Genomic DNA, 15,123 nt, shown 5'->3' with positions numbered 1-15,123 from the left:
CATGAGACAGCTTAAGTCTTCTATAATATTCCATTTATTATGCGGTTAACCAGCTGCACTCTGAGCTTGGGATCACCTAAGTACATATGCTCAAGTACTTATAAGGTTGATTCATTTTGTGGTACTGAACCCTCAACTTCTACTCCAACTCTTCTGCGTTTCAGAAAGAAATCAGTCTGTTTTGGTTGTTGCTGACGTTGCATTTGACTTAATTGCTCTATTTCAGTGGTTTTTCAAACTGAGGGACTTTTACCTCCAGTGGCACCTGATCCATCCAAGTGGTATGCAAGAGGGAGTTCCTGCAGAGAATCAAACTAATTGAATATGAAGGTAATATAGAATGAGCTTTTCTTCGCCTATTGCTCTGCATGCTTTTAAAAAGACAAGACGCTGATAAAGAATCTGTCGTCCCATTTTTGATTCCACGCCCCAAACATTGCAGTGACCTTGTTTTATAGCCTATCAGTGCCCGGAGACGATGGCACATCAACAGCCCAGCAGACAGAGAGACTGTTAACCCAGATACTTGATACCCACACAGGTACACATACAGTAAATCCCCTGATGTTTGCAGTGTGTATGTAACAACTAAACAAAACATATCATCCCCAGTACCTCATTCCATCACTCTGCTTGTTCAATGCATGCCGTGACACCTCGATGGCTGTGTTATTAGTCTGCTTCATCACACACATTACAAGCTTAAGTATCCTTGTGTTATTTATTGTATTCGCAGCAGTTGAATTGGTATCACAGGGTTTGCGTGAATCCGCTGCCTTTACGACTGACAGGTATAACTGCTGTTAGTAACGGCTGACACCCGGGGCGCCGCGTTGGCCCGATTCACTGGGTAGCACCGGCATGTTCTTGCTCTGGAGTTGTCCTGGGTTCAGGTCATGACTATACATGTCACCCCGCTGAGTGAGGAGAACAGAGGGAAAACACTCAGCACAAGCTTCCTTTGTTTCCTGTTTGCGATGGGAGAGTATTTGTTTTACTTGTTGCCATTGGTGCAGACCAAACCAGTGACACGTTATGATTATTGTTATGATGAAGATGGCACGACATCATTATAGAATATCACTGAGGTCATTACCTACTAATTCGATGCTATATTTGAAAGTAATACCATCCTTGTCTTGCAGAGAATGACACAAAAAAAAACAATCTTAGTCAGATGTCATGAAAGTGGATGCAACATTTCACTGGGACTCATTTATCCGATAAGTTGGGTACAGGAAAATCATATTTGCTGTTTGGCTGTGAAATCCAGAATCCCTACAATGAATGCCGTGCACTTTTTGATGGCAAGTCTCAGCAAGAGGAAAAAGTGGTACAGCCAGTAGTGTAATGCCCCTGGTGAGCCCTGCTGTCTGCAAATATGTCAGACTGCTGATTGATAAGTTCTGAGTCCAATTCCTGAGGTCTTAAATTGCCCTCATTTGAACTCAGAGATTATGATTTATATTTTTTTGGTTGGCTGGACGGATGGATGAATGGATGGAGAGTGACGCCTTTAATTTAGTGTTGATTAGGCCTGTATGGGAAGGAGGTACAGTGAAAAGGAAAGAGAGAGGGAGAGAGAGAGAGAGAGAGAGAGAGAGCAGATCAATAAAGCACAGATGAGTGTGTCCCATGAGAGGGTTTCAGGGTTTTTTTGCCATCTGGCCTGTCCAACATTCACCCAGGCAACATTTCATCACCACTGCAAACACACACGACAGAATGGAAGAGGGAAAATGACAACGCAAATCCTTTTAAGGCATTTGTTTGTTGAAGTGGTTCGTCATTCCGATTCTGAATGGGTACCCCGTATAGAATACACAACACAAATGCACTGCGGGTCCTGCAGTGCTCTCTAAAGATTTTCACTACAGACAACATGATATCGCTCTCATGCCAGTTATTGGTGTGAGTGCTCTCAAAGTAATTTAAGGGCTTCCTTGCTCCGTCATATGATGCCTCTCCATCTATTACAGTACATTAGAAGGGAAGCTAGAAGAGAGACTGTGGATCACGTTGCCAGTTGCTCAGCTCTATTACTGCTGTCGTATGTATGATTGACAGGTGGTCTCCTCTCCCTCCTCTCAGGTCAGTGCCAGTCAGAGAGAAAAACAACAACATTCACACCAAGAAGGTGTACACACAAGCTGTGCAGGTCAGATTATCCCAGCATCGGACTCACAAAAAGGATAGAGATTGATGTATACACACACACACACACACACACACACACACACACACACACACACACACACACACACACACACACACACACACACACACACACACACACACACACACACACACACACACACACACACACACACACACACACACACACACACAACCACACACACACACACACACAGTTTTCCGCAGGGCTGGCCACCTGGAATTGAATCCTTTTCCTGGAATCTGAGATGGGACAGTGAATATCTCCAGGACCACCCATCCTCTGTCCACTCAGTGATGACAGATGGCTAAAAAGAGCTTCTGTGTTTGTGTGTGTATGTGAGTGTGTGGCGCTGTCTCATTTCACAGCATTTATAAGTATTTGCTTTTGTTTTCAATTGTTTTAGAAAGAAAATGCATCTAATCACACACATCTGTATATTCTCTTATTTAGTTTAGTCTGCCAACACATTTTAACTGGAGCAAAACTATTGTTCTGCTGTTTGCTTTGTTTTCCCCAGGAAAGCAAAAGTTTGGTTAACCTTCATATTTTGGTTTGGCTTTGTTTTCCCACCAAACCTACTAATTCTCCAGCATGAAGCACGTCAGACATTTTGAAACAGTTATGTGAGGTTTTCACGGTCACACAAGAAATAAAGGCAAGGTTTGATCTTTACATCTTAACTTTTGTTTACAGAATTTAGAATTACAGAAGTCAATGACTGTAATTACTCTACAATATACAGAATGAAATAAAACACAATCATTTCATTGGTTACCATATAATTATCCCAAGCCTGCACTAAGAGCCATTTCATACATGAGTGGATAATGTATTCATTTTAGTGATTGCAGTATTATAATTACAGAAATCACAACAGAAATGTAACAGAAATTACAGTCAGCTTCATGTAAACTCTGGAGGAGCTAAATTGGGTTAGTCTCTCTCTCTCCCTCTCTGTCTGTCTGCCTCCATGCATTATTTATGCACGCGTAGAAACCTCAGCCTCCTCTCTCTTCGTCTTCCTCGTGTCCCACACTGCCTTTAGTCCTCATAAAGCCTATTTGACAGTTTTCACGCTGTCATCGTGACACACAAAAACAGCCACATCTGATGCTGGTAAACAAATACTTTGCTCTCTCTCAGATGGCCGAGTCACGAACCTCCTGCTTCAGTCAGATGAGATAAGTAGATAGATAGATAGATAGATAGATGAATGAATGACAGTGTACAAGCATTTCTGTGCTTCCCTGTATGTAACTTTGTGACATTCTCCTCACCGGATCAATAGTAACACTGTTGTTTTCTGTGGTTTTTGTTGTCCTGTTGACACACTGCAGTGGCCATTGAAGGGACTTTTTTGGAGTGGGGGGTGGGGGGGTAAACAGGCCTTTGTATTGATCAGATTTGTGCCAGACAGAGTTCAGTTTAGCACACTGGGCTGAAAATGAGCCCCGGGCTGTTGACTGTCAATGTTGTCCATTATGCATTCACAGTGGATCTGGGGCAAAGCATCCACACACACACACACACACACACACACGCACACACGCACACACGCGCACACACACGCACACACGCACATACACGCCCGCACACACACGCACACACACGCACATACACGCCCGCACACACACGCACATGCACGCACACACAGATTGGTGTCACATCAAGCCCAAAGTGATGAACATGAAACACACGCTTGGATTTAACAAACAAAATTAAGATATTTGAGAAGAGCAGATTTCCCCTAAAATGTTTATCTCTATCTTTAGGATGTGAATTTTGGGTGTAGCTATTTGTATATTTGAGAATATTTTGGACATCATACCATTGATAGCAATAGTGCCGTCTTCTTTCTCAAAACTTTTCATTTAACTTGGACAATTTCAAATTCATAAGACAGAAAATTGAGCAAATTTTGCACACTTTATGAATGAGTCCCAACAAAATGTCACAACTCTAATAAGTGGTATAAGAATAGCAAGAGGGACTATTGTTGTATGTCTCTCCTTTAATATTGGAACTTTACCATTCGTATATACTGTCTTCCTGTTTATTCTGATTCTTTTGTTATGCAAGTTGTATTCAACCAACTGTCAATATTTTTGTACTGTTAAAATATGTAGATAAAGTTTATGTTTCAGTTTTGTTATTGTTCGAAAAAAAGAAACGAAGATTCAAAGATACGTTTTCCTCAAAGATGTAAGCCCCCCTCCTCCTCCCCAGCAGGTGGATCCTCGTCGTCGCTGCTGCAGTGGATGATGCAATGCTGCCCCCTGCCGACAGGATGTATATCACCTGGTAAGAGTCCATGAGAAACACTCCAGTCATATTCAGATTAGGTGCTCTAAAACGGTTATATTAATATTGTTTGCAGTATTGTGGACCCTGACATCATAATAATACTGTACAATATACTAGTTGCTCCATGGTTACTACTAATGACTCAGGCTGTGCATGCTTATACTTTCCACTGGGTGGCAGTGTTCTTATTTCTAGATTCCACAAGTGGCTTCAATCACATAAAATGCTGCATTGTGCGTCTACAACTAGAATAAGATGACTTTATGATGCACAACTTCACTACATAAACAGAGCTAAACCTAGGTGTGTTCTGATACATGCCTTAAAGCAAAAACGTGTTGTCCGTAATTTTAGCCGGCAACGGACGTTCCCGGCGCCCGCGCAAAACTGTTTCCGGGTTAAATATCGTACCCCCTGTAACCCCCCTGTAACCAGAGGCCAGTGTAACCAGAGGTTTCAGGGGAGTTACAGGGGGCGCCAGACTCACTGGTTATGTCGGACAGGGATCCCGGTGGCCGGAAATACTCTAAAAGCAAAAACGTGTTGACCGTGATTTTCACCGGCAAGCGTGCCGGCAAGTGTTTTTCGCGGGGGGGACCTCTGATCTATAAAAGGGGGGTGCGAAAGAAAAAGTTTGAGAACCACTGGCCTCTCTCAGTTGTTGCAATTGCCAGAATGTTACCATAATATCTGTACAAGCCCTCATATTACATCAGAAGCGTCCACACAAAGTAGCTACGGTGGTGTCAGATGCATCTTGTATCGCACAAATCTCAGTGACAAATCATTTAAACTCTACTTCAATCGCCAGTGTTTGTTTTGTATTCAGTTTAGTTGGCAAGATTGGAGACATTGGCAGTTTTGATGACTGTCAACATGTTAATCATACAGCCGGGTGGCACTGGACTCCTGGCTTCCACTGGACTCTTTTGATGGGTGGGAGCTCAGTTGACACATTAAGTACATGTCAGTGAAAGAGCAGCAAGACATGTATTAGGTCAAACCAAAAAAGATTTCAACTCCCAGGGCTTCTAAAGGAATCCTCATGGCTCAGGCTCCAAAACTTGTTAGCCCACACCTGAAGGGAACATATCTTATTTCACTCCTCTCACACTCTCACTAACTACTAAAGCATGGTGGGTGGCCTGTTTTTGCTGTTTTTTCTCATCAACTGTGGGCTGAACTGTGGTACCTTAAAGTGGGTGGGTGGGTGTTGAGCATCCAGGGACCGTATGATCATTTCCATCCAACACACCTGGAAAAGCAAACCACAGCTAAGACTGAACACACGAGAGATTGATTTGTCAAATTGAAATCACAGTTTTTTGTGTTTGTTTTTTTTAAGTTTTGTTATTTGGCTGCAGATAAATGCTAATGCAGACAATCTTGATGATATCCTTGTACTACAATAATTATCTTGAATTCAACTGTTATTCAAATGCTTTGAATATCAGAGGGCTATGGCTCATTTGTGAAATGTCAATATTGAAGTATTCACATCTCCAAAACATGAACACAAGCCGATTTTTCCATCCTGTCTGTCACCGTTTATGTAATTTTTGTGTGAATGTTGGCTGGCCTTGTGTATATGTATACATACATTATATGCAGCCGTGCATGTGTTAGGTACACATGAAATATTGTCAGTGCAGTGACACGGTGTGTGCATTTGAAAGGGTGAGTCACTGTGTCACTCCTCTTCATCTCTGCTTTGTTACCTCTGGTCATGTTGTCTCTGTTGACTGTGTCAATAAAAGGACTGATTTGAGTGTAAACGAGATTGAGAAGATTCCTTTGTGGCTGGAAACCTTGTGTTTGAAATGTTTTCCCATTAACAGGATTTGTAAAATAAGCCATTAAATCCCTATATTACACACACAGTTTGACACCTGATGCTACCCAGAGAAAATAATAGGTGGAATAGGAATAGATGGAAACTCCTAACCCCTGTTGTATCAGAACCAGGGGTATAACAAAAAGCATTGATATGTCATTTATACACAACAGCACTCAACAGGTGACTAACACATTTCTGAGTCTTTCTTTTTGGCATGCCACAGGCCAATGTTCCAGGAGGCATTCAGACAATGTCCATTGTAGACAGAGGCAGTAAGGAAGAGGAGATGGCGAGATACGATGTCATCGGAGGCTTCTCTGTCTGCTCTGGTGCTGTTGAAGGTGAGTGAGGAAGCCCGGTGCTATTGAGCCTTTGTTGTCCTCCAAACATGGGCATTTAAAGCGATAAGATGCTGGTTGCATAACACATGGTAGGATTGCTTCGCTTATCAAGTCACTGTATTTACTATCAATATTTTGGGCGCGACCTGAATACATACTCTATTGGATGTGTGTATGTGTGTGTTTGAAAGAGAGAGAAAATGTGTTGTATGTGTGCATTTATCACAGTCCCGCCCATTGTCAGACACACACACACATGCAGATGCAGGCAGCTGAAGAAGTGGTGTTTATAAAGTCGCGTTTTTTTGCCATTGTGGGGTGAGCCACTGGACACTGCTGTTGGCAACAGGTAAGTGTCGCCTTTTCTGCTGGTGTTATGGATGATGATGATGATGTACAATAATGCTGTGCAGCTTTCAAATCACGTGAGATGGAATGTGAGAATGCATGAATACTCTTTATCAATGCTGACAGTTAATTACCTTCATTTCACTTAATTTTAATTTCAGAATTTCTTACTCAAATGTTGCCTAAATAATAGAAAGAAGTACAGAGAACATAGCAACAAGAGTCTTGCAGCTTGCAGATGACAAATAATGTGTGTTGATAACATAGCAAGTCACATTTCATTTAGTACTATAGATAGCATGAAGTACATATACTCAGATAAAATAAACAAAGAAATTACCAACTTTGTGCGATCAACCATCAAATTGGTCCATTATTATCCATTCACATTATATTTGTTTCCCTGTGTTTACCTGTCACAAAATGAACTTGCTGCATTTGTCATCTTGATGCAGTTTTGGGATGATCACAGATATCTGCAACTATAAATGCAGACATGTTTGAATGCTTAACACACACCTCATAATACAACGTAATGATGATGAAAAAATCGATCAAATCAAAAATAAATAAAAGCGAAAAATAAAGATTGCAAGATGAATATATAATTTGCAGCTTGTGTACACACACACACACACACACTGTGACAGTGTCTTGTCAGCCCAATCTGGTTCCTTTACCCTCTTTGCTTGGCCGTGTTTTGGAAATAAATCATTGTGTTGTCACATCAACTCAAAGGCTCATGTATAGTCTAAGATCATATGCACATGCAAGGATTATATTTACAAAAGAATGTAGTACACTCACTGCCACCTGATCCATGTATCACATACAGTTTGGATACAGTTCTTTATTTCATGGAAAAAATGCAATCAGCCTTCATCCATTCATTTTCTATTTAAATTTTTGCCAGAGTTTCCATATTTGCTGTTCCATTTCATCTGTCAAACAAGCTTTATTGAGACAATATAGTCATTATAAACCTCCGTCTGTAAACAATCTAATATACTTCATCATAATCATGCTACCCATACTGAAAAGTGTATGTAGGTGAAGAGAGAAATGGGACAGGCAGCTCAGTAAGTCAAAATGCATGAAACACTATGTAGCAGCATTGGATTGTAATGTTTGTGCTGGAAATCTGTTAATGGGGCTCATTGCGTCTGTTTCAGCTGCCTGAAACATCAACAGCGTCAAACACCGAGCAGATCTGGTAAGGGACCCTTCCTCTGGCTCTCTCCTTTGCCCCCTTTCTGGCTCTCTCTCTCTCTCTCTCTCTCACACACACACACACACACACACACACACACACACACACACACACACACACACACACACAATGTGTATTGACAGTCCAAACATGTCCAGAAAGAATTGCCCTGCATGTCCTCACCACAAACTTGCAGTGGCCCGTGGCCTGGAGCTGTTTACCTGTACGCAAGTGTCACCCAGACATCACCTTTCCACATTAGCCTGAACCAGGAGCACCCTCACTGTATTAGCTTTCACGAAATTGATAGAGAGGACAATGACCTTGTGGCCCCTGGAATGATTTCTCATCTAAATAAGACGACCAACAGATTTTATTGTTATGTGCTCAAACAATGCAATCAGTAACCTTTAGGGAAGCTTTGCAGCCTGCTTAGATAGACAGTAAACAGCTGGATTTCAAGCAGAGTGGAAAATTTTCAAGCAAACATGCCCCATTTGTTTTGACATCGGAGTAACAGGAACATTCTACCCCTCATATCAGCCCATCATATCTTTCATTGCTTCGGGGAGAGACTTTACCTGTGGTTTACTCCTTTTACACTCACAGCATCACTCACTGACGGATATGAAGTGGCCAACGCAGCCTCAGCGCCCCATTGTTGACAAAGAGTAAAGAGCTTCATTACCCCTAAGTCCCCTCTATGGTAATTCATTCAACGGACCTTTGCAGTGTGGCTTCAAACTCTCACCCTTCACCCACATCCAAATTAGCCAGGTGTCGCCTTTACGGTCTTCATTTTTCAGGACTACCCGGAGCTGAGCAAGTCGATGAAGGACCAGAAGCAGCAGGCTTACTGGCAGGAGACGGGCCGATGGGGGGGATTCGAGGCGAGCTACGACTCTCAGACCGGGAGCTGGGGATCCTCGAACATCTCCTCCCTCACCTTCAAGAGTCTCGTGCAGCTCCGACACACTGTGCACACAGGTCAGCCATGAAGATGATAGGGGGGGGACTGCTTCTGTGCAAATTCAATGCATTATTTTATTTGTTCTACAACGCTTTCTCTGTGCGAGCAGGTACGCAGTCGAGTCCTAAGTTCATCTGCGTCCCTCTCGCTTCTCTCAGACAATGTCTCAGCATGTGATTCCCACCGTTAAGCCCTCTAATTGCGGTTAATTCCTCTCCTCCCTTACTCTCATTTTACCTGGGCCCACCCACAACCACAATCACAATGGCTCCTCTCCTCATTGTAATCGCTCAAAGTTCTCCACCATCCTCCATTAGAGTGTAACATTAGCCGTGTTTTATGTTGTATCCCAATGTCAAGGCGTGATGATTTTCGACTGCGACGAGAAAGCCCTGCCCGGCATTGCAGAGAAGATGGTCAAGGAGATGGTTAAAAAGAAGGAGATAAGGCCAGGAGACCAGGAAGGAGTGCTGAAATCCCTGCTCCAAACCCACAGGTATCCTCAAAGACAACAACAATGACTCAAACAAAAATGACAGACGTTTAGGCTTTGACGTTAACGGCTATATGCTGGTGTCTGCAGCAGCTCGTGGAGAGAATCTTCAGTGGAACACGTAGCTATTGTGGGAATCAAACCTGTAATCATGGAACAACGACTCTGACCACTAAACTATCCAGGCACCCTGCCAGCATGTTACACTCTCAACAAGATGAGAAATCCATGTGAAATTCACTTTCTCTACTTCTCTTATAAACTTCTATCCCCTGTCCTCCTTTGTGAGTGGTATGGAAATGATCTCTTAATTGAATTCCCTCATAAACTATTTGTGTAATTGTGTCATTAGGTTGATAATGGTATTTCAGAATCCCCCTGTCGAGTGTGTTGTGTGAAGAAGGTGAAGACACGGTCGCCTTGCTTCATCCTAGACACTTCATCCAGTCACTTGCGGTGACAAGATTACCAGTCATAGCAGCCAATCATGCTCCCGAATAACACAAACACAGCCAATGATGTGTGTCCAAATCTCTTTCTCTTAGCCAATCGGCTGACTCGGACAGCCAATCGCTCGTTGACAGGGCGGGGCTGCAGAAGTTCTCTGTCAAAGAAATGGTAAGTGAATGGCTGGTTGCTGATATTGTAACACTTGGGGATTGAAAGGCAGTGATGTTGATGGAATCACATCTGCAGCAGTTTCAGGAGGATTTACGTTTTCTGTTCTGGCATATCCTCCTTTTTTGGATTAAGTCTTTTACAATTTCAGTATGTACATAGATCCAAACTTGGCTGTAGAGGCTGTAAACTTCTCGTGAAAGTGACACATTTTCTGGAATTGCAAAAATGATGTAAGTATTTAATGAAGAAGAAGTGAAGTGAAGAAATGTTTCAAACAAATTCACTGATTTGAAGAGTAATGCTTTTAGATGTTATGAACTCTCTTTCTCACGGGGCACTGGCTACCATAGCAACCACTTAATATTAAGAAAAGTTTCATAATTATGGGTGACATGGGTTTGCTCATGCTTATATTTTGTGTTGTTTTAGAGGGATGCATCAGACAGTGTGGAGGCATCCATGGTTCTAGTAGGTGAGCCATTGTTTACAATGTTATTTTGGATGTGGAGGACGTGTGTTGTCCGTGTGCAGATTTGCATGTAGTTATAAATTCATATTTGTGATCTGACAGGAACCTTGGACTTTCTGGAAAAGCCTGCAGTGGTGTTTGTGCGCCTGAAGGAATCGGTGGTTCTGGATTCAGCCTTGGATGCCTCTGTGCCAGTGCGTTTTCTCTTTGTTCTGGTCGGACCCCCCAAGAGTGACATGGACTACCACGAGACCGGCCGCGCCATGGCAGCCTTAATGGCCGACAAAGTGAGTGGCCTGATATGTTTCACGGGTCGACCACCACAATTTTTGTGTGTGCTGACCTTCTTAGAGGTTGGACTGTTCAAGATCTCTAATTTAAGTCATCAATTCTTGCACTTTCATTTCAACAACCTCAACCCAAATTCCTAGTAGTTGCCCAGTCGCCCATGCAAGAGTAAATTAACCGAATTAGGCTTGAAGATAGATTTTTCTATTCTTGAATGATATCAGTGCTCCCTTCCTCAATTATGGCATTATATTCACATTTTCAATAGAGTCAATTCATAGTTTTCGACCCATCTCAGGTGTTCAATCAGGCAGCATGTAAGGCACAGAGTGGCCGTGAGCTGACAGGCGCTGTGGCCACCTTCATGGACTGCAGCATCGTCATCCCGCCCACGGAGATCCAGAGCGAAGCAATGCTCAGCTCGGTCATCAGCTTTCAGAAGAAGTTACTGCAGGATAGACTCCGGCCAGCCGAGCCCATTGTGTGCATAGATGTCAAGCCGAGCAAGCGTGAGTCATCGCTGACACGCATATGGTCTACAACACACACCCAGTCTCTGAGTTTGGTGGTTGTAATTGCTTATTTAGGAGAATTTTTGAGGTTACAGGAACATTCAGTTTGTGCATAGCAGATCAACACAGAATGATTGGAATAAGCTCATAAAACACAAATTTAAGGTGTATATTTATATTTATGTACCCCCAGTTTCTAAGGGTTCCGGGCCGCCTCCCGACGACCCCCTGGCCCGGACAGGTCGACCATTCGGCGGGATGATCCGAGACATAAAAAAACGGTACCAGCACTACAAGAGCGACATCACAGACGCACTCAATGCCCAAGTCCTAGCTGCTGTCATCTTCATCTACTTCGCCTCCTTGGCTCCCACCATCACCTTTGGTGGACTGCTGGGTGTGTGTGTGTGTATTCATACAAGTCTGTTGGAGTCCTTAGCGTTTGTGGATGTTTTTGCAGTAGATCTTGACAATTATATTTGTCACCTTTGCTGCTGCAGCTGATAAGGTGGATAATATGATGGGCGTGTCTGAGCTCCTAATCGCCACCAGTATCCAGGGGATCATCTTCTGCTTTTTCGCTGCTCAGCCCATCCTGGTCATCGGATTCTCTGGTCCTCTCTTAGTGTTTGAGGAGGCTTTCTTTGCTGTGAGTTACACCGCAGGACACACATTCCCTTAGAGCAGTGGTTCTCAAATTCTTTCTTTCGCGCCCCCTTTTATAGAGCAGAGGTTTTTCGCTTTTGTTACTATTTACAAATATCTTGTGTTTAATCTTAATGTTGATCATAGCCATTGATATCCTTTTCTCCCCTCTCATTCTTCAGTTCTGCAAATCCCAAGACATTGAATATATTGTTGGGAGAGTGTGGGTTGGCCTGTGGCTGGTCATCATTGTGGTTTTGGTTGTGGCCTTTGAGGGCAGCTTCCTGGTGCGATTCATTTCCCGTTTCACCCAGGAGATCTTCTCCATCCTCATCTCCCTCATCTTCATCTACGAAACCTTTGCCAAGCTGGGAAGGGTACACATTCCCATCCCATTTCACGCATTCATCCATATTTCATGTCATTCATTTGAAACCCTTCCCCCAAATTACATCACATTCAATTCCTTTACGCTATTCTGACTTCACACCTCTCTAGACCTTCAAGACCCATCCACTGGCTCTGAATTATCATCATCTGAATGGAACTGTCGAAGATCCCTGGCACCCGCTACTGATAGAGGAGCATATCTACGACAACGCTACAGGGAACACTACTGTTCACAAAACCATTATTAACCCGCCTTACCCCAACACAGCCCTTCTCTCCATGTGCCTCATGTTCGGCTGTTTCTTCATTGCCTTCTTCCTGCGGCAGTTCAAGAATGGGACATTTCTCCCTGGAAAGGTGAGTTTAACAGTGTTTCTTCAAGAATGTCAAGATTTTAGTGGCTCCTTTAGGATGACTCAATCCCAAATCAAACACAAATTAATGTAATTGACCAGGTCAGACGTTTGATGGGTGACTTTGGTGTACCTATTGCCATTTTTCTTATGATTGTTGTGGACTACGCCATCGATGACACCTACACTCAGGTTGGTCATTACCTCTCATGGCTCCTTTTCAAGTTCAGATGCAGACAAGATATCCATTTAGTGAGGCTGAAATGTTACATTTATCAGTACGCATGAAGACATTTCTATTGAATGCTTGTGTTTTTCTCTCAAGAAACTCGTGGTCCCCAAAGGTCTGACAGTGTCCAACCCAGCCAAAAGAGGCTGGATGATCAACCCCTTTGGAGAGCACAAGTCCTTCCCTGTGTGGATAATGATCGCAAGCTGTGTCCCAGCCATGCTCGTCTTCATTTTGATCTTTCTAGAGTCACAGATCACTACGTGAGTTAAAGTTAAATCCCCTCAGCATTATAACTACCTATTGTTTAACTGAACAAACTGACATTTCCAGCCTCCAACAAAACTTTATCCATACCTCTGTCCATGTCTCCTACCAGTCTGATTGTGAGTAAACCTGAGAGGAAGATGGTCAAGGGGTCCGGGTTCCACTTTGATTTGCTTCTTTTAGTGGGCATGGGAGGGTTGAGCGCTATATTTGGCATGCCATGGTTCAGTGCTACCACTGTTCGATCTGTCACTCATGCCAATTCCCTCACCGTCATGAGCAAAGGACCAAAACCAGTGATTGAGAAGGTGTTGGAACAGAGGATCAGTGGCATTCTGGTGGCCTTGCTGGTTGGTAAGTGCTGTCTGCTGTATTTTTGGAATTCAGTTTACTAAAATAATGTTCTTATTCACATGGAATGTCTGATTTAGTTCTTTCTGTTGCTATTTTAAATTGATAACATCTTAAGTTGACTGAATATGACCCGAGTGCCTTTTCATGTTAAGGTCTGTCTATTCTCATGGAGCCCATCCTAAAGTTGATTCCGATGTCTGCCCTGTTTGGGATTTTCCTCTACATGGGAGTCACCTCACTCAATGGCATACAGTTGTGGGACCGCATACAACTCCTCTTCGTCCCTAAGAAATACCACCCTGATGAACCCTATGCCACCAGGGTAAGAGTCAACTGATGAGTCAATATCTAGTGTGTACATGCGGCTGACACTGACAAGATTCTAAAGTCTGATTCCCATTATAGTCACTCATAATGAAAATGATACTGTTTGTAACTACGACTGGCCACTATAAAAGCTTTATTGGTTGTTTGACATGTTGTATTGTCATATTTTCACATGTTGGACACAGGTTAGCTTAGGAAGAATGCACCTGTACACAGTCATCCAGATTGTGTGTCTTGCAACACTGTGGCTTGTTAAATCCAGTCCAGCATCCCTGGCACTTCCCTTTGTGCTCATCCTCACCATCCCCCTACGGTTGTTTATGACCAGACGGCTCTTCACTGAACTGGAAATGAAATGTGTAAGTGGTCATCTCGTCTCATTTTTATTGTATAAGTGTGATGAAACATCTTCCTTCTGCCTCCGAATGCAGCTTATTTCTGTCCACTGTGTTTCAGTTGGATGCTGATGATGCTAAAGTGACGTTCGAGGAGCAGCCTGGGCAGGATGTGTACTACGAATCTCAGATGCCATTATAGATGTCCTACATGACGCATCACATCAACAAGAAATATTTATATCTCGCTCAAATGAATGTCCAATTTACCCATCTGCATAACATGCTCTGAATGTTTTTTCCATTTCATATACAGATATAGATATGTACAATATCTCTATCAATATTTCGGTTGAAATATTTTAGATTTATTGTTTTTAACAGACACTCAAGCGAAAACTTTGATTAAGTTGGACAACTGACCAGTAGGATGTTTTTACTTATTATGCTTTACATACATTTTAAGGAAGCATATCTCCAATCTTATCATAAAATTCTAAAATTGAACACTCACACAGTGGAAATTGGATCCTGTACTGCAAAAAGTGTTTTTCTAAGTAGTTATGCTTTGGGCCTAATCTTATAATGTGCCAAATAAATTCAGACATCTGTATTAATAAGCATGGCTTGAGGCAATGAAACAAGCAAACT

General features: G+C 42.7%; 1 protein-coding gene and 1 long non-coding RNA gene across 3 annotated transcripts in view; both read left to right on the top strand.

Annotated features, from left to right (window-relative positions):
- The window catches only part of LOC143001805 (uncharacterized), a 34,860-nt gene extending 28,654 nt beyond the window's left edge, over positions 1 to 6,206 (top strand). For both annotated transcript variants that reach the window (XR_012963733.1, XR_012963732.1), the window contains 2 exons: positions 227 to 330; positions 4,406 to 6,206. This is a non-coding gene — a long non-coding RNA (uncharacterized LOC143001805). The remainder of the gene's footprint in view (positions 1 to 226; positions 331 to 4,405) is intronic.
- Positions 6,207 to 6,891: 685 nt separating this feature from the next.
- slc4a1b (solute carrier family 4 member 1b (Diego blood group)) lies at positions 6,892 to 15,121 on the top strand. Its single transcript, XM_076152042.1, has 18 exons — positions 6,892 to 7,010; positions 8,182 to 8,222; positions 9,026 to 9,206; positions 9,550 to 9,685; positions 10,228 to 10,300; positions 10,733 to 10,775; positions 10,875 to 11,059; positions 11,359 to 11,569; positions 11,766 to 11,969; positions 12,073 to 12,221; positions 12,400 to 12,594; positions 12,716 to 12,964; positions 13,063 to 13,152; positions 13,286 to 13,452; positions 13,569 to 13,810; positions 13,963 to 14,132; positions 14,323 to 14,496; positions 14,594 to 15,121. The coding sequence occupies exons 3-18, from the start codon at positions 9,050 to 9,052 to the stop codon at positions 14,672 to 14,674; spliced, it is 2,526 nt and encodes an 841-aa protein (XP_076008157.1). The 5' UTR covers positions 6,892 to 7,010; positions 8,182 to 8,222; positions 9,026 to 9,049; the 3' UTR covers positions 14,675 to 15,121.
- The last annotated feature ends 2 nt before the right edge of the window (positions 15,122 to 15,123 follow it).

Source organism: Genypterus blacodes, unplaced genomic scaffold, assembly GCF_046128005.1.
Source record: "Genypterus blacodes isolate CSIRO-AG114 ecotype Tasmania unplaced genomic scaffold, CSIRO-AGI_Gbla_v1 ptg000055l_1, whole genome shotgun sequence".
Lineage (NCBI taxonomy): Eukaryota > Metazoa > Chordata > Actinopteri > Ophidiiformes > Ophidiidae > Genypterus > Genypterus blacodes.
The sequence above is the reverse complement of the archived record's forward strand: the minus strand, read 5'-3'. Positions and strand labels throughout refer to the sequence as shown.

What these genes read in the sequence shown, in the direction of transcription:
- slc4a1b (XM_076152042.1), top strand. Translation starts at nt 9,050, where the DNA reads ATGAAGGACCAGAAGCAGCAGGCTTACTGGCAGGAGACGGGCCGATGG. An exon ending in AGATGTCAAGCCGAGCAAGC is followed by an intron (nt 11,570 to 11,765) that starts GTGAGTCATCGC and finishes ATGTACCCCCAG; the next exon opens with TTTCTAAGGGTTCCGGGCCG. An exon ending in GGACATTTCTCCCTGGAAAG is followed by an intron (nt 12,965 to 13,062) that starts GTGAGTTTAACA and finishes GTAATTGACCAG; the next exon opens with GTCAGACGTTTGATGGGTGA.